The sequence below is a fragment of the Ambystoma mexicanum genome, chromosome 14 (assembly GCF_040938575.1).
Source record: "Ambystoma mexicanum isolate Mex_15411 chromosome 14, UKY_AmexF1_1, whole genome shotgun sequence".
NCBI classification, from domain to species: domain Eukaryota; kingdom Metazoa; phylum Chordata; class Amphibia; order Caudata; family Ambystomatidae; genus Ambystoma; species Ambystoma mexicanum.
Genome location: NC_090940.1, coordinates 43,795,896 through 43,821,985, shown reverse-complemented (window position 1 = coordinate 43,821,985; position 26,090 = coordinate 43,795,896). Strand labels below are relative to the sequence as shown.

At 41.5% G+C, this 26,090-nt stretch overlaps 1 protein-coding gene across 2 annotated transcripts in view; it reads left to right on the top strand.

The window, feature by feature from the left end:
- The window catches only part of LOC138527401 (rhodopsin, GQ-coupled-like), an 83,991-nt gene that overhangs the window by 7,587 nt on the left and 50,314 nt on the right, over positions 1–26,090 (top strand). For both annotated transcript variants that reach the window (XM_069638498.1, XM_069638497.1), the window contains 2 exons: positions 24,555–24,760; positions 25,149–25,248. In XM_069638498.1, coding sequence (XP_069494599.1) covers positions 24,555–24,760; positions 25,149–25,248 — 306 coding nt within the window. The remainder of the gene's footprint in view (positions 1–24,554; positions 24,761–25,148; positions 25,249–26,090) is intronic.

Genomic DNA, 26,090 nt, shown 5'->3' with positions numbered 1-26,090 from the left:
TCCGGGGCCCTAAGTGCATAGATGCCCATGCTATTTCAGCCAGTAACAGTGGGTGCTGAACATATAGGGGGTATGGCCTCACTCTCGTTTTAACCTATATATAGCATGGATTAGTAAATGCCAGTAGTAGTAGAGTGGTAGATGTCAAAAAAGGGGGGGATTTTTCATGTGACTTCCTTTGATATGAGACCATCAGTTTCAGAGGAAAGTCATGCATTCAACAGAAATGTTCAGTCCTTCCTTAACAGTGTTTAACTTATGTACCCACTTTTGTTCCAGTTGTGTTAGGGCTTTGCCAATATCTCCTCCCCTGCGTCTCACGGAAAGCTGCTGAAACACAAACCACTTGCTGTCTGTGTTACTGTGCTGTTTGCGAGTGTAGTGGTCTACTAGAGTCTTATCAGCCACTTTATTCTCGATACAGGAATGATGCTCGGAAATCCTGGTTTTTATCGTCCTGATTGTTTTACCGACATACAGGAGTTTGCACGGACACTCAATGATGTAAATTACTTTGTTTGCTGTTGCAGGTAGCTTGGTCGTGTAACTCCAATTTGATATTCTTGTGTTCAAAGACCTTTTTTGTTTCGGTGAAGTTGCAGGCAAGACAATGCCCACATTTGAAATGGCCCTTAACTGGGGGCAAGTCTCGCAGTGTTTCGGTAAGTCGAGTGGGTTCCAAGAACGTGTGGACCAATGATTCCTTGAGGTTTGGGTTTTTCTTAAATGCAAAGAAATGTTTTTTGCTGAGGCTTCACGGATTCCTAATCAAGTGCCAGTGTTTCTTGATTGTCTTAGTGATTAAGTTGATTAGGGGGCTAAAAGTGGTGATGCAGACCAGTCTATCCAAATCAGTCTTTGATTTTGTGGTGAGACAGATATCTCTCGCTGTGTTGGCTGCTATTTTCTTTGCATCTTTGATCGCACACCGTGGATAACCCCTGTTGGTGAGTCTATTCTGCAAGTCTCATGCGTGTGCCTGGAATTGCTCGGTGTCCGTGCAGTTCCTCCTAATTCGTAGAAACTACCCATAGGGCAGATATTTCAAGGCATCTGGATGGTAGCTGTTAAAGTGAAGCAGGCTATTCCTGTCGGTAGGTTTAAGGTAGAGTTCAGTTTTGAGCCTGTTCCCAGACCTATAAATATGGAGGTCCAAAATGTTGATGCACTGGTAATCCCATTTAATCGTGAAATTGATGTGTACATTGCAGTTGTTCAACCACTGATGAAAAAGCAATAGATCATCATGAGTCCCCTTCCAGATCAATAGGACGTTGTCTATGTAACGCTTCCAGACCGTCATGTGGTCTCTGTATGGGTTGTTAGTGGAGGTGATGTTGTCCATTTCAGACTTGGCTATGTAGAGATTGGCAACGTCTGGGGCGAAGGTGGCCCCCATACTTACCACAAAGTCTTCTTGTCTGTAGTTGACACTGTAGCCTGCTTTCTGTTATGGGGCATTCAAGAGAGTGTAAGCACATCACTATCTTCATCCAGAGCTTAATGAATATCCCTTGTTTTCAACTTCTGAATCACATCTGAGGAGACCGCAAATGTGTCCATTTCAACCTTATATTTACTGCTATTTGATTCACTTATACTGGGTGTTCCTGCTCCTCTTGGCCTCTAGAGAGTTGCTGACTCCATGTGTATAGACTTCATACACTTTTAATTGTCCAATACTTGGCTCTTACAGATGTTTTCATGTGCTTTACACTATGAGAAATATGTCTCCCTTTCCTAGCTTATCCATCTGCCTTGAAATAATTTCACAAAATAGCTTCATTGATCCCAGGCCAACATAGACTCCTCTTCGTTTTGCACACCAAGCTATTCTCCAGTGTTTCCTGATTCTTGAGGTAACTGGGTTGAAGTGGACACAAGCCAAGGTCCATTTTCCTGTCATGGCTGTCCTTGCCACTCTATATTTGTCTTTATAGCAAGCTTCTATATGTCTCTTCCACCTTGCGTTACTGCATATTTACATTACATTTATTGGTCAGCAAGTTACTGTATCTTCTTTGTATGTAGGATAACTTTATCCTTAAGTACATGTTTCTCTTGTTGCTTTGGTTATTGTCACTCTTAAGGAATTTCATATCATTTCGGTATGTCTTCATATATCTTCTTTATGAGATCACTCTGCCCTCTTCAGATTTCACTTAATGCTCCATAATGTCCAATGGTGCATGCTGACATCCTTCTATACAACATCCTTCTACTCTTTCAGTGCGCGGGTACATACTGTATGGTTGTCTGAGTGCATATTGTCTCTCATACACTCAATGCGGTTTAGGGACAATGCATGGGGTCCCATTTATAGCTCTTCTCCTATTATTCCAATATGATGGCGTTGAGGGGGCAGGAGCTAGTGAAAACACATCCATCTGCTCATCTACATCCCCCTCTCTGGTCGAGTCCTCGATCACATTCTCTTCTTCAATCTGCTTCATCTTCTCTTCATACGGTTGTTTCTTTGGAATACATATCTTTGTCACGCCCCTCAGGTGACCTGCACTCTTCATATGTTCATCCACACTGCAGGTCATGTGACAGCAATCTCCTCATAGTGGGCAGAATTTACAATGTCCTACTTATTTCTTATGATCCTTGGGTAGTAGAGCTGTGTTCCTGGAGGAGCAAGGATACTTTTCTTTATATTCACAGAAGTTCCTTCCTCATTTTGCACTTCTTCACCAGTTCCAGCGTCTATATCAATCATTATCTTCATCCCAATAGCTTTCTTGGATGATTTCTGGCACTGTCCCAAGATAATCCTTATGCAATTAAATCCTAGAAATACCAACACTAGTACTGCGCCAAGTATTTTGAAGGCATTCGCCAGCCAAGTTATAAGATCGACGACAACAGGAACGAAAAACAGTCTTCTCCTGCTCTCTCATCAGCTTCATCTTCCATTTTTGTATGCAGGGTTGTCAGCATAGTTATTGCTTCTGTCAGGGTTTCATTCTCTCCATCATGAGATGGTTTGAATGTACAGTAAGAAGGCACGACCTTGGCGCATACACCTCCTTCTATTGCTGTAATTAGATCCAGGACATATCTGTTCTAGAGGGTCATCAGCCAGATGGCTCTCAATTCTTCTCTGATTGCATTAACTCCTTTTATTGTTGCATTGATTGTCTGCAGCAGCTCCCAACTGGTGATCTGCAACCACTTGGCATTCACTGCAGTCTGGAGTCCTGGCAAGAATATAGCTGCCATTAGCATTGCTGTCTTGCTGAAAAAGTTATACTGATCTGGAATGTCTTCATAGGCCTTTATTGATTTGGATGAGAAATAGTTCTCTCCAGCCGACGGTGGTTGAGCGCCCACTTCCTCCTCTGATGATCATACATTTTTTTTAAATCCATCAATATTGAGATCATTTTGGGGAATCACCAATGCTGGAACATGTACAACTATCATGGAACATATTCCTCCCCAATTCGTAGGCAGCTGCATGTATGCCCTGGATCCACAGGTCCAATATCAGTCCATCAGTACTGCAGTTCCTCCATTCATTCCTGGGGCTTCAATTATCTGCCCACATCCTTTTTCTCCAACCTGGACCAGGCCTCCATTCTTCAAACACATTGTTGCATTCTTCAGTGGTATTATAGATACTGGTCCTGCTTTGTTTTCGACCCGTGTTAGTAACTTACAGTATTTGGCCCGTGACTCTAGGCATCTGTCATTCATTATTTGCACTATGCCTGCTGGTTCCTTCTTTATTAAGAGAGCCAACGCGGAGGACATATAATGCCGAACGTACTGGGATTTAACCCACTACTACGATTGAGCAAATAAAATCCAAAAGAACTAATGGACAAATGACCATGGCCTGATTTGAAAAAGGCTTATGGCCGAAACACGTGTCATATAAAGGGCACTATTCTTTGGAGAATAAAAAATCGATGATGATAAATAACTTGGCACCTGTCTTGAATAGAATATCTGGAGAGAGACTAGAATAAGCGGTATTGGGCTTTTTACCGTCATACTCTTAAAAGACACGACAACCAGATTACCGAGATACTGCGATTGGGGACGCCAAGCTAAAACAGTGGAGCTAAATAGCCTTCACCGGTTTTGTATTTTCTTTAATAAGTGTGCAGGGCAAAATAATAGTCCACCTTCCCATCCGGTACTGGTGGCAACACGTCCATAGACCAATAGCCGAGGTCTCTCCCAGCATCGTTGTTCTCCTGATCTTTCAGTCATATCTGATCAACCCATCCTCTTCATCTCAACAACCTTTATTTGTTCTCTAATCTGGGATCGATAAATAAGTTTCTTGTCTGTCCACCCCATTCCATTTTCCATCCTCTTTGTTTTCACATAAGTATCCTCATATGGAAATGTTCCTCTTGATCACCATTGTAAAGTTGCCCATTTTCTTTCAAACTGCCCTCTGGTTGTACATGCTTATGAGGACTGAGACAATTTGCATCATGTGCAGACATTTCTTTTGCAATAAATTTCCTCGCTGCATTAATAACATATGATATTAAGGAACAGACGTAGCATCTTTCATCTGACGCTGTCTGTCCCACCTCTTTCATGTGCTGATACCATAGATTATTTTTTAAATGAGCCGAATTATCAAGATATGTAGTTGTATCTTCATGTTCTTACTCTGCATCCCTTCTAAATCGAAAAAAAGGTTCCTAGTTATATTAAAAATCAAGCTGTCTGAAACTCTAGTAGGAACAATAATAGATGTTTCATTGACACCCTTCATATCTATATTGCTTTTTATAATGTGTTGAAATGCCATAATAAGGAGAAAAACTCAAATCAAAATACAAAATAACACTGCAATTTGCATTCACGAAAACTCATCGACTTTCTTGATGGCAATGCCCCTCTTATATTCTGAAATCTCCCTATTCTGCTTGTACTTTTAATATGTAACTCTGTTATTCTTTATAGATCACACTTTTATGTCAAGAACTGCAAGATAATGACTCTAATTATTCTAAAAATAATAATAATAACACCATGTCTTGGAATTGCTGAAAAACGTCACTATATTCACATGTCTCCTTATTAGAGCTGGATACGCCTGTAATATATATGTAAAAACAGAATACAAGAATGTGTGTATTGTGATTATAATGGGTAACATAAAAGATGAAATGTGCTTCTTTTCTTCAGGCTCCGAATCTTCGAATGATTGTTTCTTTGGACCTATCTAAAGAAGTTCTAGGATAACTACAAGTGTATTTATTCCTCATCAAATTTGGAAGATACTGGTCCTCAGTTTAAAGTGCTTCTGTGCTTTTCATTTTCCATACCCTTGCTTTTGGCCATCTTGCTTCACTGTTGGCCACTATAGGAGGGGTCACTATTTCTCCTTTATGTAGTTCGATGTCTTGCAGGTGCAGCCAAAATCTTCTTCCCTACAATTTGGTCGCTGTAGGGCTACCTTCGTCTACCTCATATGGTCCCTCAAAATGGGGCGTTCCCCAAGTGCATACAAAGTTGTGTACCAGCACCTGGTCCCCTGGGTATAGGCTATGTGGTTTTAATAAATCCTCTGAATCAATGGGTTGGTCGTCTTTTTCACTTCTTTTTACCCCTCCCTCCGGTTTTTGACCTGTTGAGACATGAAAGGAACACTTGCAGTCATAGTTGTTAGGTAATCATGCATCTCGTCACCTAGTGCCTTTGCTACACTATGGGCATCAGTTCTTACCCTAGTAGGAGGAGCAACGCGAGTTCTCATACAGCTTCCAGTCACCAACTCATGAGGAGTTAAATGGTGATCTGAACCACGCTGATTTCTTAAAGCATATAGAGCAAGCGGTGGGCAGTGTAGCCATCCCTTCTTTAAGGTCATCTTGATTTTTGCAATTCTTTATTTTAACAATCCATTTAATCTCTCACAGACGGCATTCACCTGTGGATGATAAGCAGAGGAAAACGTGTGCTTAATGCCTAATAAAAGAACAATTTGCTCAAATAACTCATTTACAAAGTGTGGTCCATTGTCAGACTGCAAAACCTTGCACACACCCAATATGGGACACACCTAACGCACAAGGAACCTGGCACGCATGTGGCCTCAGGGTGCGTGCATGGGCCTGCCTCAAACCATCTAGAAAAAGGACATACCATGATCAGCATATATCTGTAGCCATTGCATTTTTGCAGAATATCCACATAGTCTATATGTAGATGTTGAAAGGGGCCATTTGGTCTAGCAATTTCTCACACAATGCAATTGACAATAAACTGTGCCAAATTTGGGGAAACCCATTCTTCTGCAATTGTAGCAGCAAGACTCTCTCAAGTCATATGCGCTGGGTAGTGAAGCTGCTCCAGTGCTACCCACAATAATACTAGAGGCGTAACTAGCTTTCCAGTGCTATCCTTCCTCCAAATTGCCTCAGTGGGGGATAACGAACACCCCCACTTTCTCCATAGATCCTGCTCTTCTTGTGGTGCTTGACCTTGTATCTCAATCAGCTGGACAATAGATAGCATGCTAAAGGCCTTCTTTACCAACATGCATCTGGTTAACGTTTTCTATTTCAAAATTAGAAATGGTTGGGAAATAGACTGCCTTCTTGGCTTTTAAATCTCCGGCTTCATTTCCGCCAGAGATTACATCAATCCTTTTAGACTGCAAAGCACATTTTATGACTGATAAAGTCAATGGAAGACTTATTGCTTCAATAAGACTATCCGATAGGGCTTCATGTTGCACTGGCATGCAGTCTGCGTGGAGGAAGCCCCTCCTTTTCCAGTATGACAGACCTGCATGTACAGTTGACATCACATAGACAAAGTCAGAGTACACCGTCACTTCCTCATCATCAAATCTTTGTAGTGCCACGATAAGCGCCTCTAATTCTGCAGCCTCTGCTGAGTATTGCAAAGGCAATCTCGCGCTTGTCACTACCTTTCACCCTTTCGGTCCAGCTTTACTACCGCTGATCCAGTATTCCCTTCGCCAGTTGTTTTTGTCAATTTCTGATAAACCATCAATAAAGACCACTTTCCCCCTTCCCAAGAGCATTTTCTCTAGCTTGGGGGATATCATTTAACATTCAGTATACGTCATGTAGTCATGTACATAATAATCCTCTCCTACTGGTTCTGCTCTGAACGTTGCTGGATTCACTGGGGGTCATTATGAGTTGGGCGGTAAGTGGTTAACAGCGCCGGTTAAGGTGCCGGAGCCGACAACCCCTTACCGCCCTATTACAAGGTCTCCTCGTGGGCCCGTTGTTAGCATGCTCCCCATTCCCATTGAGCCCTATGGGGGCTCGAATAGAAATGGGGATGTACCGGGTCTGGGTTCCTTGAATGAGGAATTACCGGGCCCTCCAAGGTTGGAATGGCCCAGTAATTCCTCATTTAAGGAACCCGGACCCGGTAGCCGGTAAGGGGGTAGCCATGCCGCTAATAGCGGCATGGCTACCTCCTAACTCGTAATGACCCCCACTGTCTTACATCTGACAATTTTAATCACAGGATTCAAGATTATTACCTCATATCCTGATGCTCTCTGTGTAGTTTATGTACTTTTGGGCTACTCTAAAAGTGCAAATAATGTGTGTTCCACAAACAGTGTTACTAAAAACCTGATTGTTATAGTTGAAGCTTTTTCAATTGCGAATGCAGCAGCAGCTAAAGATTGCTCACACGATAATGTCCTTGCATAACTGGGTCTGAAAACCCACTATAATAATCTAATGGTTTATGTCCATGTCCTAATGGTGTTTTCTGTGTGAGGACTGCTGTCATAACTTCTCCATTTGAATGAGAGTACAGAGAACATTATTCATGTTAATCTGGAATTCCTAACACAGGGTCTGTACTGATTGCCTTTTTTAATTCTTCAAATCCTTCAGTCATCTCATCTGTCCATGTTATTTTATTCTTCTTCACTTGTTCTCCTTTAAATCATTTTAAAAGTGGTTGAATATATGTACTGTAATCGAAAACCCAGGCCCTACAATAATTACATAGTTTAAAAATTGCTGCTTTTCTCTCACTTTTTTGGGTTCTGGAGTCTTCATAATTGCTTCTGCTCTTTTAGGTGTCACTTTTCTCCCTTCATCAGAGATCAACTGTCCTACATACAAGACCTCTTCCTGACAATATTGTAACTTTTCTTTGTCCACACTATACCTTTTCTCTGAGTGTATAGTCATGAGCTGAACTGAGTCTTCGCTGCATCTTTCTTCTGTCTCACTGCCCACAAAAAATCTCATCTACGTACTGGTTTATTGCAATTTTCGAATTGGACATTACCTAGATCCATCTGGAGTACTCTGTTAAAGATTGAAGGGGACTCACAGTACCCCTGGGGTAAACAAGTATGCTTCAGGTGGATAGTTCTATATGAAAAGGAAGTCAAATCTTGTGAGTCTTCGTGAAGGGGAATTGAAAAGTATACATTTTAAAAATATATAACTGTGAAATATTTGGCCTTACATGGGATATTGCACAATATTGATACAGGATTTGGAACTGAAGAAACTCTGCTTTGACTATATTGTTTAGGGGGTGAAGGTCCTGTATAAATCTCCACAATCCCTCCTTTGCTTTTTCACAGGGTACACAGCCGTGTTACATGGAGAATCAGATGGCACCAATATTCATTGCTTCATTAAAGCAGAAATGGTCTAGAATATGCCTTCATCTGCCTCTTTGCACATAGGGTATTTCTTTGCTCCTGGCAAAAGAGCTCCTGGTTTAAGCTTGATTTTAACTGCTCCTATCCTGTTTAATAGACCCACGACATACAGGCTAGTGGTCCATAAAAAACATGTCACATTCTCCAAGTCTTCCTGAACAATTGATGGTTTCTTTTTTACCAGCGCCATTCTCTGTGGTATATCTATACCCTGGACTTTAATCCAATAAGTGAGACTTATAAAAAACATGTATTCATTGTCTGAACAATCATCCCTAAACAGCTCTTTGTCAAATCTGTCAACCTATAGCCTTCACTGAGGGCTATCACTGTTCTCCATTGTCTTCCCTCATCATCTGTCCCATGAAGAAACCACCCTTTTCTCTCTAACCACTGCTGCTTCTAACTCCAAGGGGATAATCTGCCCTTCTTCATCATCCATAGGAATTTCTGGTCTAAACAAAAACTAATCTGGTATTCTTAATAGTTTACCTATCAACCTGGGTAACCATGATCATAAATCAGTCACTCATACAAGAAACACTTCTGGATCTAAAAGAACTCCTCGTATTGCCTTCTGTCCTGTAAGAGCTAATATAAACAATCTCACATTCATATAATGTATCCCTGGAGTAGAACACACCTTCACCAGTAAAAGATATCATCATGTTAAGTTTTGTCATCAAGTCACGCCCTAATATATTCACTGGTGTCTGCCGAGAATATAATAATGTCATCGACATGACATGTTCTCCTATAGAGATTGGCAATTCGTCTGTGAAAGGAACTAAACTCATCGCCCCAGAGAATCCCTGTGTGTTCATGGCAATGCCTGACATTGGATATTGTTCCTCATGGACAGAGGAACGAGTTGCTCCAGTGTCTACAAGAAATGAAAATGTCTTGCCTCTATCATCACCTTGACCCTTGGTTCCTCTTGGGGGTCTGGTATCACTGATAGTACTGAACACACCAGGTCACTCTGTGGGCTGTCCTATTGTGGATATAAATTCATCACTGTGAAAGGATTTCCTCCTACCACAGTCACACTCCCTAATTTGGTTGCAGGTGATTGCTGGGCTCCTGTAGTCATATTACATTGTGGTACCATAGCCTGTTGTGTTTGTGCTTGTTGAGTTTGTACCTGTTGTGTTTGCATAGGCACTTGCTGTGGTTGTCCGTGCAGCGCTTGCATTTGTACTGGCTCTTGCTGTATCTGCTGTTGTTGCCGGTGTCCAGTCAAATGGTCGAAAATAAAAGATCGAATGACCATTTGATCGACAGTCAAATGGTCAGAAAAAAAGGTCGAATTTTTTATTTATTTATTTATATATATATTTTTAGTTTTGTTTGGGTAAAAAATATTTGTAATAAAGAAAATAGGGGGGGGAACCCCCCATAAAAAAAAAGAAATAAATCGACCATTTTTTTCGACTATTTGACTGTCGATCAAATGGCATTCGATCCTTTGGTTTTCGACCAAATGACTGGTAACCGTTGTTGCCACACATATGTCTGAACCTTCGTGTGATAATGGGCATAATACTCCTGTGGTTCTTTATTATACTGTGGAGCATAGCCCCTCCCCCCTCTTGGAGCTTGTCAGTTTTGTTGCATGCTTCCTCTGCTTCTACATGTTCTAGCTATGTGTCCTATTCTTCCACAATTCCAACATTGTTGCGGTTGTCCTATGTTAAATCCTCCACTTACCTCAGGGTTCTCAAATCCACCTCGTCCTCCTCCTCTAGGTCCATTCCCTCTTCTTCTTGGCCAAAAATGTTACCCCCCTTGATCCATGGGATACGCTATGTTGTTTTGCTGCACTGGTTGCATCTCCTGTGTCACTCCACCTTCATCACTCATCAATACTGCTCCCTCTATGGCTCATTCTATGGCTAGTTTTGATAATTTTATCTGAACAAACTTTGCCTCCTCCTGTTTTCTGCTCTCGGATTGCTTTCTACTCTTCTCTTGCAACAATTGGCAATGATGCACATGCTTCTTCATTTGCCGCTACACTGGCTCGGGCAGTCCCTGACACAAAATGTGGTGAAATAGTCTATCCCATGGTTCACTAGTCTCAAGACACAATCTCTCTTGGATATCTTGAATAAAAGTGACATGGTCTTCATCCTCCCCATTTTCCTAGTCATAATCGCACCCATATCTGATGTATTGGGATATTGCAATCTGAGCACCCGCCATACATATACTCTACATTTATTAAATGACGCTCCATCATGTGCCGTGTTTTGTGCAGTAACAATTGCGTATCCAGCTCTCTTTCAAATGTCACAGCTCTCTCCCCTGGAATGGCTGGTAGCAGGCCTTTTATGTTGCCTATGGCTAACGTCATTCTTGATGTCATTCTCTCTAACTCATGAATCCATTTTGCCGCACTGGAAGTTAAACTCGGTAATTCACATTTTAAATTGTCCATACAACAATGCCAATGTGTACACTGCAACAATAGTGTCGCTGAAGCAGACCGACCAGCGTGCCGTCAACAAGCATAACCACTTTTGAATAATGTCTCTAAAAAATGTCCTTAGCAAGTTGGAACTGCCGAGGCCACATGCATTTTCATTTAGCTGTGGACAACAATCTGAATGACTTTGAGATAATTGCATTACAAGAGACATGGCTATTAGCAACTCCAACTTGGGACAACCATGACGTGCTACTGGTGCCGGCAAAAAAGGCAATACGAGGCAGACCAACGTCCGGTCTTTTAGTGGCAGTGAAAATCAGTGCAGGAATCACTCTTCAACCATGGGCCTCACCAAATAATTTCCTGCAATTAGTGTGAGTGTCTACAGGTACACAAGACATAGCACTAATTAACATCTATCAAAGCCCGGGAGGAATTGCTGACAATGCCTTTGACAAATCTTCTGGAACTAATCGCTAACACCTCCAACACACAACACACCATCATAGTAGGAGACCTAAACTTGAAATGCATACAATTAGATGGGAAGCCCAAGAACACAGATGGGAAAAGATGGGAAACCTTTATGAGAGAGCGTAACTTCAGGATGGCAAATGGTGCAATAGCGGGTGATATACCCGCCCAGAATACTTGAAAGAGAGGAACATCTTCAAGCATCATTGATTACATCTATATGAATGAAAAACTGTTTCAGAACACAGATAAGTTTGAAGTTCAACAACAAGCTAACAGTGACCATCAAATGCTGACGATGAGCTGGCACGAAGAAACATCAGAGGCACCACCTCACTGTGACTGGTCATCCCAGACCTTGATCATCAATAATGCAAGAACGCGGTTTCGATGGTCTGAAGTAGCTCTACATTCCCTCCATGAAGATCTGCACAAACACCAACAGCATAAACATGTGTCCTACGTCCAAATGCTGCAACCATATACAGTTACTGGAAGACAGATGCGCTTTCTTGTTATCAAACATCTGCACAGTTATGATCATGAATTACAACTAGTCAGAGCAGTTTACAGAAGGGCAAGAAAGCACATCCAATTGTTGCCTAGGCAAGATCAAGAACAAGCCTATAAAACAGCAAGATGCAGATATAAAATCTGGGAACGAACAAGAAGAGCAAAAAGCTTTCAAATAGATAGTGAGAGGTTTCTCGATTCATTGCAAAACAAGAAATCCGCACAAATATGGAAGATGCTGAATTCCGTGAATTCTTTACAACAGCTATCCGCACAAACCAATGGTGTGACAGAATCGCAATGGCTTGAAAATTTTACTCAACTGTACGCAGATAAAATCTTCGAAATCTATCAGTACAAGCAACAAGCATCACAGCAATGGGACCTGGAATGTGATGTGGAAATAGTAATAGACCTAATCCAAAAGGAATCCAGCTCCCGAGCCGCAGGCCCAGATGGTCTGAATAATTCGATATTTAAGGAGCATCCTACACATTGGGCCATAATATTGAACTAAGAGAAACTTCAGGGTGAGAGGTCACATAGTTCCAACATTATAGCAAATATAACAGTCACTTCTTACTGCATTATTTTTCACAAAATGTATTTAATGACATCTGGATAAGGTTGGTGGGGATAGAGCACCCAGAGATGTTTAGAAAAAACAATACATATAGGTATGATCCAGTAAGACAGGCTGGATCCCAATGCAATAACAACAAAAGATAACTGCTACTATTGGTTGATCATTTCAATTGTGCAGTCACAAGAATAAACATAAACCCACATCAATGGACATATATACAAAAAAGCACATTAACAATGCTTCAAATGTGCACTGTTCAAATGGTGATATCGTCGACACAATGGTGTTTCGGCCTCGAGGAGCTGTGTAGTGCAGCTTTATGGGCAGGCCTTCATCAGGACGTGTGATGGAGTGAATGGTCCCGGGGTCTCTATCAAAAACTTATCCAGTGTAAGGGTAAGTAAGAAAGTCCATCATGGGTATAGATATCTTTGGGGCATTCAATGCGTCGTTGAGGGAACAAATGTTTACCTCAAATCGGAAGATGTGTCTTCTAGGTTCAGAATGGTGGAGACACCCACTGTAAATCATGGTTCCTACCCCAGATTGTCCAAACATGACAGTATCTTCATGTGTTCGTCTGGGCTAGGCGAGGGAGCGCAGCGTCTCCAGACGTGACGTGTCCAGAGACGCTGCGCTCCCTTGCCTAGCCCAGACGAACACATGAAGATACTGTCATGTTTGGACAATCTGGGGTAGGAACCACGATTTACAGTGGGTGTCTCCACCATTCTGAACCTAGAAGACACATCTTACGATTTGAGGTAAACATTTGTTCCCTCAACGACGCATTGAATGCCCCAAAGATATCTTTACCCATGATGGACTTTCTTACTTACCCTTACACTGGATACGTTTTTGATAGAGACCCCGGGACCATTCATTCCATCACACATCCTGATGAAGGCTTGCCCATAAAGCTGCACTACACAGCTCCTCGAGGCCGAAACACCATTGTGTCGACGATATCACCATTTGAACAGTGCACATTTGAAGCATTGTTAATGTGCTTTTTTGTATATATGTCCATTGATGTGGGTTTATGTTTATTCTTGTGACTGCACAATTGAAATGATCAACCAATAGTAGCAGTTATCTGTTGTTGTTATTGCATTGGGATCCAGCCTGTCTTACTGGATCATACCTATATGTATTGTTTTTTCTAAACATCTCTGGGTGCTCTATCCCCACCAACCTTATCCAGATGTCATTAAATACATTTTGTGAAAAATAATGCAGTAAGAAGTGACTGTTATATTTGCTATAATGTTGGAACTATGTGACCTCTCACCCTGAAGTTTCTCTTAATTTAAGCATACCCACCTGGGTTTTTCAGGGCTCTGCCAGGTGCCCTTATCTTCAATCAAGCCATAATATTGAACGACATCTTCCAACACACTCTACAGACCACCACATTACCATGGTCCTGGCGCAAATCTATAATTGTCCCCATTTTTAAAAAAGGGGACCGAGCCTTACCGATCAACTATTGGCCCATCGCGTTACTGGACACCCCAGGGAAACTGTTCACAAAACTGGTCTTGAAAGCATCTAACAAATGAACGCAATAGTGCCAGCAACGAGACCCACACCAGTCAGGGTTTGTGGCAGGAATGGGAACTGCAATAAACTTACTAATGCTGCATGCACGTCTTCAAGAACATCTGCTCTGATTTACCTAAACTGGCGAACATAGTTATACAAGCCCTATGGTACGCGGATGATCTGGTCCTCATAGCGAAGACACCAATAGGGCTCCAGAAGCTATTGACTGCGCTCTCAGTATATTTAGATGCTAATGAACTGATCATCAACTTGAAAAAAAACACAAATTGTAAGATACTCTCCAGAGGATTCAAAGCGACACTACATGCCTCGGCATATCAAGAATGCCAGCCTGGAAATAGTAATGGAATATACCTATTTAGGCATGCAATTCAGTGGCACACCTCACAAGAACCCACATTGGGAATCTATACAATTCAAACTAAATAATGCCATCTCGCAGACCAGATTGATCTTGCACAGAAATGGAAAATGTTCCATCACCTCGGCAGTGACGTTTTGGAACCAAAAAGTAATTCCAACTCTACTATGCGGGCTGGAAACTAAAAACATCATTCCAAACACCGCCCTAAACAAACCTGAAGCCAAATATTGGCGTAAAGTTCTCAATCTTCCACAATCTGTGCCGGGTCCCTGGCTGCGCTATGAGCTTAGTTTAATCTCAATGATAGCCTTATGCAGCTGGCGATTATGTGCACTGTTCCGAAAATGTTTAATCTCAACAAATCTTGACAATGTCTTAGCAATGATATCAAGGTATATGTTTACATCACAGCATGATTTTGTACGAGAATGAACAGGTCATGTAATGCAATTTTTGGTAAAGGCAGATGTTTCACTAGAAATTTTCCTTACGAACCCGGATAGAGCTAAATGTAAGATTTATCAAAGAGACTGGATTGAAACAAGAAACGCCATAATGAAGAAAAAAGTTTAGATCCACGGAAGCATACTTGATTAGGGCACCATGCCCAGAACTGAGACAGACCATCTTGCGAATACGCCTGAATATCTGGCCCACGCGTGACCTAATGGCAGAACGTAAAATAATTGATATGACTCAAAACTTCTGCCGATTCTGTATGGTTAACAGAAAAAGAAACAATGGAACACCTAATAGTGAAATGCCCAGCGTTAAGCAAATCAAGAGCCATTCACTTTCACAAGCATCTGACATACTTCGACAATATGCTCCCAGAACAGAGATGGCCCATAGCATTGTCCACTCCACTGATGAGCATCTGAATGGCCACGTATTCTTTCATTAAATCCTTAAGGCTTGGTGAATGATCCAGGGCATAGTGTGTAGGGAAAAGACCGAAAAAGCAGAAGGGGCTTGAACCATCGTTTCCCCTCGAGCAAGCTAGGGGCATACAGTGTAGAATACAAATACATGTGTGGAAATATTGAAACGTATAGTTTTAAAAACAGTGATGATGAATTATTCTTGTTGAATTTGTTGGCATAAACTCAAGACCACATCAGGAGTTTAGGTTGAGTAAGGGAAAACATTATGTACGATGGTTCATGTGTGATTGCAAAAAAGCTATGATATTGATTGTAAATGTAATGAAATGACAATGATGTGATAATGTCATTTTGTAATTGAAAAAGATATGTATACAAATTGAAAGGTTGATGTAAATCAGCTAAATCAATTAAAAAAATGTTCTTTATTCATTTGTGGCCATGCAATATGTTGTGGTCTTCCTTCCCCTTTCTCTAGTAATGGGAATTGTGAAAATCCTTGCCCATAATCATACCTTGCCTACATTTCGTGTTCTCCAGGTGGGGCTAGGCTCGCCTTTTTGCCTTGGTCCTGGTAGTGCCCCCAATCTGCTTACATAAGGCGGGGGCACATCCCCTGTACTCCGCAATCGTGCTTGTGGTCGATCAGCGTATAGTGTTGATTTTGGTGTTCTCTCCTTGGGGTCGTCTAGATCTGACCATTTTACCCCTTTCTGTACACTCAATTCTTTTGAAAATCTGCTCTCCTCCCTTTGTGCTCTCTCATTTTCTTCCCTTTCTTCATGTGACATTATTATGCCCCAGTGTGTGTGACTGTTATCCTTTTCCACATCATCAACTTCTAGTTTACTTAAAGACAGCATTCTAGGCTTGTCTGTCATGACATCATCGAGCCTTCCTCCAGTCTCCCTCAATAGAGATCCTTCTATGTTCTGTTGGGTTCTATAACCTTCTTTATCCCTCATTTGCCTATATAGATCACCAGGTTTCTTCCCTGCATCTTCTGTGTCTCGCTCATCAGCCTATGTTGATAAAGTCAGTATTTCCCTACAGGGCTGTTGTAATCCTCTCTCCTCCTCAAATCGTTCTTATGCTTCGATCGGCACTATACTTCTATGACATAGATATTCTATCTCGTCATCTTTTAACCCCCTACTTCTGTTAATTTCTTCTTCTCTTTTCCCTATCTCCTTCAGTTCATCCTCCTCTTGTCTTCTCTGCAACCTACTTACTTTCATTCTTTAAGCCTGTACCTCCTCACGTCTCTTCTCTTCTAGTCTCTCCTTTTCTTTCCTTGCATTGTACCTCCTTCATTCTTCCCTTTGCTTACATTCTCTTTCCTTCTCTTCTTTATATACTCTGTTCTTCCTTCTCTTTCTTTTCCCGCTCTTCTTTCATTTCTTTCTCCAACGCATCAATGCCCTTGTCATCCAATTTAAGCAATATTTGTCCTCCCATCCATTCATTCCTTACTATTGTTGCTCCCATAGCTTTGTTCCTTATTTCTTTCTGTTTCCTTGCCTCCTCCATCTGTCTGTCTTGCATGTCTTTTCTTTCATCACGCTGTTTACTTTTATTGCGTGTCAATATACATTTGCTTTCTCTCCTTTCGCTCTCTTTCATATGTCCTCACTGTTATAAGCAGGTGGCTCATATGTCCGATTGACGTACTCTGCCGCTGCTTTCAATTCCCTTAAAGGATAAAATCCCTTCTCCTCTGTGCCTACACTCTTGTTTTCAGGAGGGGAAAGGGGAGCCGAAGGTGTTACATCCTCCCCTTTATTCTAATTAAGCATCCATTCCTTCTCGGCTGGGTCTTCTATTTTGCTCTGATTTATCTTCCATAACTCTAAAACAGCCAGACTTTCCTGTAACTTCTTTCTCTTATATGTGGCATGCAAATACATTGTCATATGTCGCAATATTGTCTTATTGGTCGTGCCTCGAACACACTCCGAATGATATTTCCTAATCTTAGCTGTGTATCTTGGGAATGTCCTACATAAGTGTAGAGGAGGAGTGTCTCCATGATGACAAGCTTATCTCGACTGTTGATACTTACCCAAACTTTTCTTTTGTTCTTTATTTTATCAAACATATTACGCTGATCAATTTGAGTAGGCACCTTCAATCGCCGCGTATTATTCGAAATTTAAAATATTTTAACTACTTTTAAAAATGTAAGCATCAATGTTCTTTTTGTTCCTTCGTTTCCACTTTCTAGCAATGTTTATTATGATATGATCGGTCGTTCATAGGTCATTTATAATGCGCCTGTACACAAGTGTATCTCATTGTTTTATCGTTGATATTTTAAGAATCTCTTCTTTATTTATTTATTAGTTTCCTTTGAATTTTACCCTTCTGACGTCAATCCCTTGGTTAAAGAAAAATCTACCAATCACCTTCATTTTTTACTATCGTTTTATACCTATTAGTCTGAACACAACAAAACCTTTTATACTGACATATAACCCTATACACATGTGCACTTTTTGTTAATTTTCTGCGTACACCTTTCTTTACCTTTACTATCTTTAGTAAATGTATCTCATCTCATTTTGACTCCATCTTGGAGTTTGATATGCACTCTTCTGTTGCCTTGCCTCACGAATCCTTAACCCCTCTATTTGGAGTCTTTTAGTGCATACCATTCCGCCCCTCTTGGAACCAGGAATCTAGGTATTTACTTCTTCTCCTTATGATCCCCAGAAATCATGTTGCTTTTATACATACTATTTACAATACAGTCCCCCTCTATTTTTGCCACTTCCGATGTTCTACTAACGTCCGCGGCTCAGCTTGAGCCACTCACCATCAATTCTCCTTCAACTGACCAGTTTGCCTTCCATCTACGAGGCACCCGCAGGGACCGGACAGGAATTTCAGCAAAGAGGGAACTGTCAACCGTATCGTCTAATATGTTTTTTGCACGCCTTTCTCCACAGGAAGCTCTGCGGTCGGCTGGCTAATGGCAGGAGTAGTCGAGCGTTTGGGGGTCTGGATCTGGGCCTAGATCAACTGGACCTGAACCATCCTCGGCTACCAAAATATGATCTAGCATTCTAAAGCATCTCATGGGATTGCCAGCAATGATCTCAGACCAAATAACCGTACAGGTTTGACAGAATATTGCAAAATACTACTTTATTCTTAGTTTAATAAAACATGGCAAACTAGCAGACATCGGACTGATGCTTGCACACACAAACTTGATTACACAGGGATTTTATACCCCAATATCATCATCTATGACGTCATTCTACAAGTGAAATTATAAAAACCTATTGAGGGGAGGGATTGGTTAGGGGAACATATTTACCTATAGAATATGTAAAGGTTAGTACATCATTGGATGACTCGTATCTCTAAGTCACGCCTCAAACTACCTCTAAATACACATAATACTGATAATAGCAGAGAAAATGGCAGCAGATTGGTCTGTGCCACTTTGTTTAACAGGTTGCCCCATAGACCCTCTGATTGGTTGGCATTCTCACCCAACCTTGGACTTTGCGGATTGTTAGCAGCATGTAAGAGAAACGAAACCCAGGTGCTTGAGTCACGTCAGATTACTCCCCGCTTTCCCAAATTAATCCATCACTTCTCATCAGTCCGGCCATGAGCCAAAGTCTTCTTGTCTGTAGTTGACCTTGAAGCCTGCTCACTGTTCTGGAACATTTAAGAGAGTGTAAGCACATCACTATATTCATCCAAAGCTCAATGAATAGCCCTTATTTTCGACTTCGGAATCACATGTGGGGAGACCACAAATTGTTTAATTTCAACCTTTTATTGGATTTAATTATATTGGGTGTTCTTTCTCCTCTTAGACTTGCTCACTCCATCTTGTATGGTCTTCGTACTCTTTTAATTCTCCAATACTTGGCTCTTACAGATGTTATCAGGTTCTTTAATCTAAGAGAAGTATGTCTCTCATTCATAGCTTATCCGTCTACCTCCCATTGTGCCTTGCAATTATTCCTCAACATAGCCTCATTGATCCCAGGCCAACATAGACTCCTCTTCGTTTTGCACACAAAGCTATTCTCCCGTGTTCCCTGATTCTTGAGGTAACTGGGTTGAAGTTGACACAAGCCGGTGGCCATTTTCCTTTCCTGGCTGTCCTTGCCACTCTATATTTTCCTATATAGCAAGCTTCTATATTTCTCTTCTACCTTGCGTTACTACGTATCTACATTTATTGGTAAGCAAGTTACTGTATCTTCTTTGTATTGTTATCTCTATCCTAAAGAAGATATTTGCGATCTAAATGGAAGACTTGGGAGTGACATGGTTAAACCAAATATGCCATCCATATGTGTGATAATCAGATACTTGGTGAAAATCATTGAGATTTCCCACACAATCTTTTATTTAACCCCCAGCAAGTACCTAAAGGAAAGGTGGAAACGATACAGACTTACCATCAACTCACCTCACCCTGAAAGGGAAGAAAAAAGAGATGCTTAGTGTAAAAAACAGTGCTCTGTCTTAGACAATGTGCTCATGTGCTGAATGTGTTCATGCAGTAACCTCCATGCAGCAGCCTGCCATGAGACAGGCCAAACAGGGATGTCGCATGGCGTGGCCCAATATGCAGAGTGATCACTGACGGGTGTAGCAGGCTGCAATGTCACACTGGCAAGGAGACGATATGCTACGTGGTGACATGTAAGACTTTTAAATAGTGAGATGCCCCTGCCTAAGTTGATGCAAAGTTGGAATGTAGATAAGATCAGAACTAAGTGAATGTGTGGTTTAATGCACGTGTTGGGCTGTGAATGCAAGGAAAAAACTCAATTCTGTTCAGGTCACAACTGGTTTCTCAGTGCACACTTCACTGTGATTCATTTGTAGGGTCTTTTGAAAAGTTCTTGACTCAATCACATTCTTCTAGAAACTGCTTTTGCAACTAGCAGATGCCCTTGTTCTAAAGGCCGATGTAATCAATGTGGTGCTCAGTGCCCTTTTACCATTCCTTTGTAATGGGTCGAGATTTGATGTGTGGAAACTCAAGATGGTTTCTCCTCTCGCTGCCCTATCTGGCGGGCTACAATTGTCATGCTGTAGAACCTGTACTGCTTTGTTGAAAGGGTTGCAAGTTCTGCCTTAATGGGCAGTGGCATTGCAGGATTGGGAAACACATTGTCGCTAAGTGGGATCTACTAAGCTATGTTTCCCTGATAAGAGGGATTGTCCAGGAAGGACATTATGCACCAAGATTTACAACTTAAATATAATCTGACGGTGCCACGATGGAGTAATTTCAGACCTCCGTCATGTGTTCACATTTAGAAAGACCAAGAACCAAAATGGTGGCCGTATTCTGCGAGATCCGAAGTGTAAGGCACAGCACCACAAGGCACTGCCTGGTTGGCGGCTTCTTAAATCACCCGGACAAGACCTGCAATGAAACCCTGAAAGCAGCCCAACCTAAGAGTATTCAGCAACTGCCTCAAGACATACTTGCCTCCCCTGTTCATCCTCCCATCAGAGACCAAAGGATGGCAGAATCCAACTCACACAAATCGCTTGGCAGTCCCATTCGGATTTATAACTATACAAACGAACACAATATAACAAGGCTTGAGACTCAGGCCGCGCCATGAACCCCTGTGCCGAAAACACCTTCATTTTGTACGGTGGCAAAAAGATTCTGATTCAGGCAAATGGATTTGGCAACACTTTGTTGCTATGTCCGTATTTCATAGAACCGCATTACTGAATAGGCAGAAAGGAATGTCTGTACCTAAAGGTTGGACCTAAGAATTAAAAACTCAACTTTAAAGGACCCTGGCGTGATAGAGGGATATTCATCCATCGTTTTCTCTATCCCAGCGAATGTGACACAAATGCAATCTAATTTCCCTTTCTGACGTCCCAAGAGTCCCAAGTACAACTGTTGACATTTGCATATAGATGAAGTCACACACTTGAGGTTACACAGGATCCTGGTGAGGTATGACACAGTCTAGAGGACGCCAATTAGTGATCATCACTGCTTGGTACATGTCTAGAAAAAAGCACAGGAACCTTTCCAGTCCCTATTCCGGAGAAGATGAAAATCAAGAAGAAACTTACAATGAACAATCCTTACCTAAAGCATCGTCTATGGATTTTCATGCAAGAGCCCACTTTTTTTTAAAATAATAAAAATGTTTTTTTTAAAATCCATGAAAAGTGATGCTTAAAAACCTCCCATCCAGCAGACACCACTCCTGTGAATACACGCACAGCACTTTTGTATTGACAGGCCCATTGTAACTTAGCTACTTCCCATAAATATACATGATAAAGATACAGGCAGGCTAAGAAGCCTGGGATGGGTCTTCACCGGCTGGCACCCATGGCCGCCCTGCTCGTGGTTCTGCCCTTCTCCCCTCTGGTTTCTGCACTTGGTATCCCGGTCTGCTTTGTGTTTTGTGCCAGTTCTCTGCCACCTGTGAATTGCGTCATGTTTATCTGTCCTGTCTTCACTATTAAAACTAAGTTGGCAGAAAATGTGTCTGCTTCTTCTCTGCAATAACCCATGTGGTGAATACCCTGTTCATAATTAGATGATATTTGAAATTTAAAAATGTCTTATGTTTCTGGGAACACCCTACTCACAATGAAGCCCATTGTCTTCGCTTTTCTTGTTACAAGGTATTGATTTGGGGTTAGGATTACTAATTTTTAGGCCTAATGAATCTATGCTTGAACACTGATTTTGGATACAATAACATGGCATCTATGTGCAAGTGCTTCAAAAGGATCATTCAATTTGCGCCAGTTTATGCGATATAAATGACCACTCCACAATCGAAAAGGGTGATGAAGATGTTAATCAAAGGTTTCTGCTTATATTGTCAATGATTTTCTCATTAAATGAAGAACCTTAATTAACACACAAAGAAAATGATTCCATCAGGTTCTGTCCAGTAAATACTCGATAAATGAATGCAGATCCCAATCTCTGTTATTTGTCAGAAGAAGTATAGATTTTAAGCCTCACCAGGTGTTTCCAGTGGGTCATCAGGAGGTTTATGCTCTTATTATTATTTAGATTGTCAAAAGAAAAAGAAAAAATATGAAATAAAATAAAATAAACCAATGTGAATAACCTAAAGTTTATAATATGATTATTATGTAAGTTAAATATCTATTAATTCACATAGAGAATCGCTCTACTGGTCACGTTGGTTCAGTGGTCAGTGGGACTCATACGTAAATATGATATTTATGCACTCAGCGATATTCGGTATTTTGTAAGGCTTGTATAATATCTCTCCTTTTTTGGTGCGAAAGTCTGAACATATTAATATGATCAGTATTAGGGTGATCCCAAAAAGCATACAAACTACATCTAGGGATGCATATTTGTGAAGGACCCAGATCTAATTTATCTGAATGTAGAAAGTCGGCATAAGGATGCGATTGCCCTTACTTCAAAACTCTGATCTGGAAGATTGACCTTACTTCAAAACTCTGATCTGGAAGATTGACCTTACTTCAAAACTCTGATCTGGAAGATTGACCTTACTTCAAAACTCGGATCTGGAAGATTGCCCTTACTTCAAAACTCGGATCTGGAAGATTAAATCCAATGTACCGTTCTATCCAGTTTTATTCAAAGATATGCAGTTTCTTTACAACAAGTAGCGCTGTTTCTCAAAATGGCTTTGCAACGGTTTTGACGTAATGACATAATTGCGCACACAAGCGCGATCATGTCATTGCGCACCCATATAGAAAGCGGAAAGTGTCAGACGCCGATCCCTTGCGCGGATCAGCGTTTTGCAGTAAAAATGTGATTAAAATCTTCATCACCCTTTTTGATTATGCAGTGATCACTTATCACATAAGGTGGCACAAATTGAATGGCCTTTTTCGAGCAATTATTCATTAAGAATGTTGGGCAGTCACAATACTGGGCCTTTCTTTGACGACAAGCATCCAAATTAATATCATGATTCACCAAATGGGTTGATTAATGTCTGCACTTGTAGTGTTTAAAATGATATTTATGTATAACTTTGATATTTCCCAATGCAACATAATACACTATTTAATATGAACGAGTTAAGACCTAGCAGAGGGGATTGTCTAACTAAAAGTGATTAATTTAAGTATGTTTGTTCTTAAAATAACAACATATGTTGTTTTGCATATAATAAAACCAAAGACTGATTACCCATCACTTTGTCTGTTTTTGTTTGGGTTAGTGCAACACTGTTTAACCTTTCTTAGGTTCTAATTGTTCACATGATCTCCAAAAGAAGGCCAAAAAATACTGAAAAAGGTGCTAGAGATGGCACTTAATTAAACGAACGGCCGAAACCTATGTAGACCGGCTACGAGGCACTGACTAATTAGCCTCAACATTCTGGAGACCGTATTAAGGGTCGACCATAGAAAATAAGTGCTTGGGACTTACATCTGATGTTTTCGTGGATTTCTAAATACAAACCAAATTAAGCATGTCATAATAACACGACAGATTTCCGTTTGCCATTTACTGCCCTATAGGACTACCTCTGAGAAGTGTTATATAGTTTGCATAAGGACTCAAGCAACATACTAACCCCACCTTGATTAAGGTTTTTATTTACAGTATGAACTGTTTTTACTCGTGTTTGAAATCATCAAATAAACTATTTTTGTTAATATGAGTGGTTTTGGAGATCATGTGAGCAATTAGAAGCTAAGAAAGGTTAAACAGTGTTGCACTACCCCAAACAAAAACGGACCAAGAGGGGGGTAATCAGTCTTTGGTTCTGTTACATGCATCCTGTATTCTTCCCACATTAAGACTGATCCCCCGTCAACAAAAAATCAGGGAAGTACCCCATTACACATGACTGTCCTTCCTTCTGTAAATAACTGCATACCTAAGACATGTCTTATCCGCCAAGGGGTTTGAACCCCTCTCTGTGGAAGTGACCGCAGTACGTGACGTAACATGATCCGTTGATAATGGTTCGTACTGTGCGACCCTGTAGGGTACTCGTGGAAGCGGGTCCGTCTTGGGTCTGCATGTGGATGGATAGCATTGAGCCGTTTTCTGGTCCCACACCTATGGATTTTTCTCCCTGCTCCAGGATGGCTCTCTTGGCTTGGTAACGGAGCTGTCATCTTTATCATGTACAGTCACAGACACTCGCTGGACCCCCATGATTACCTCACCTTCAACCTTGCCGTCGCCGATGCGGGCATATCAATTTTTGGATACTCCAGGGGAATTCTGCAAATATTTAACCTGTTCAGGGACGACGGGTTTCTCATCACTTCACTGTGGACATGTAAGGTAAGACGGCGGGTTTCCCAAATCCCCACTGTGCATTGCGTGCGAGGAGCACATGTATGTTAATTGTGAAAGGTCTAGAATATTGAATCTGTATTTCTGCCCCTGAATAATGTGTCTGAATCCCTACCTGTGTGTGAGGGAAGGAATCAGGAGATGTTTTTTGAAGTAGGTTAGGGCGCATTTCATGCGGTAATACTCATGCAGAATGCACCACAGCACCTATAAAGCGTAAGAGGATGGTTTTGCGTTACTGGTTATAATTAAATGATTGAATTAAGCCTATTGTCTGTGGCAGTCACGAACGACCGCGGTCAGTGCTTCCATCTGCTCTAAACCACAGATCGCCCTACTTATGACCACCTCACATTGTCTCTTTCTGTCTCATCAGGTTGATGGGTTCTTAATACTGTTGTTTGGTCTGATCAGTATTAATACCTTGACAGTAATCAGCGTGATCCGGTACATCAAAGGATGCCAGCCCCACCAAGGTACGTCTATTATATCAGCAAAGTTCCTGCAATCTGACTATTTGTAGACAAAGGTTATGCCTGTAGCCCCAAAAAAGAGGGACTGCACAGAAAGACAAAGAGTTCAAAAATTGATAAAATGGCAATGTGTAGACTTGGAATGAGGGTCTTTCCTTCCCAGTAGAACCGGTCTTCTGGCCCAGAAGGAAGCTACATGCAAGATGTCTCATTGATACAAGTTCTCACGTAGAGGCAGAACTTCTGGCACCGTCCTCTGACACAAGATAAGGACTTTCGAGTGTTTTCAGAGTGGGTGACCAGGGCGGAGAGCAGCCAGGGCCACATCCGTGTAATAGCTGGGACCATGATAAAGCACCAGGTATAGTCGGTCACCGACTCCACTCCACCACTGTCCTCACTCCTGCACTCACACTAGCTCTCATACATATACGTTAGTACCTGCGCCAAACAGCAAATGTGTAAGCCCCCTCAGGACCACTGCCTTTTCCGGGGCACTGGGGCAATGCATGGACATTTTTCTTTATGTATTTTTGCGAATTGATGAGCAGTGTCTTGTTGTTTCAGGACTAGTGTAGAAGCTTCATGGACTAATAGGTGCCACCCACCACCATGAAGCGAGTCAATCAAAGATAGCCATGCACTCCGCACTCCGCACCCTGGGCTAGTGCAGAGGCAACGGCCGCTTCAGGTTGATCTGCCCTCTACTCACCGCCAGCACTGTTTCGCCGCTCTTCTCACATACACCCAGTAGATGGCATGAATATGAATGACCCTGTTTCCAAATAAGAGGCAGCTACACACAGCCATTCTGAACCAGGACTCCCTAATGCTCATCTGTAATG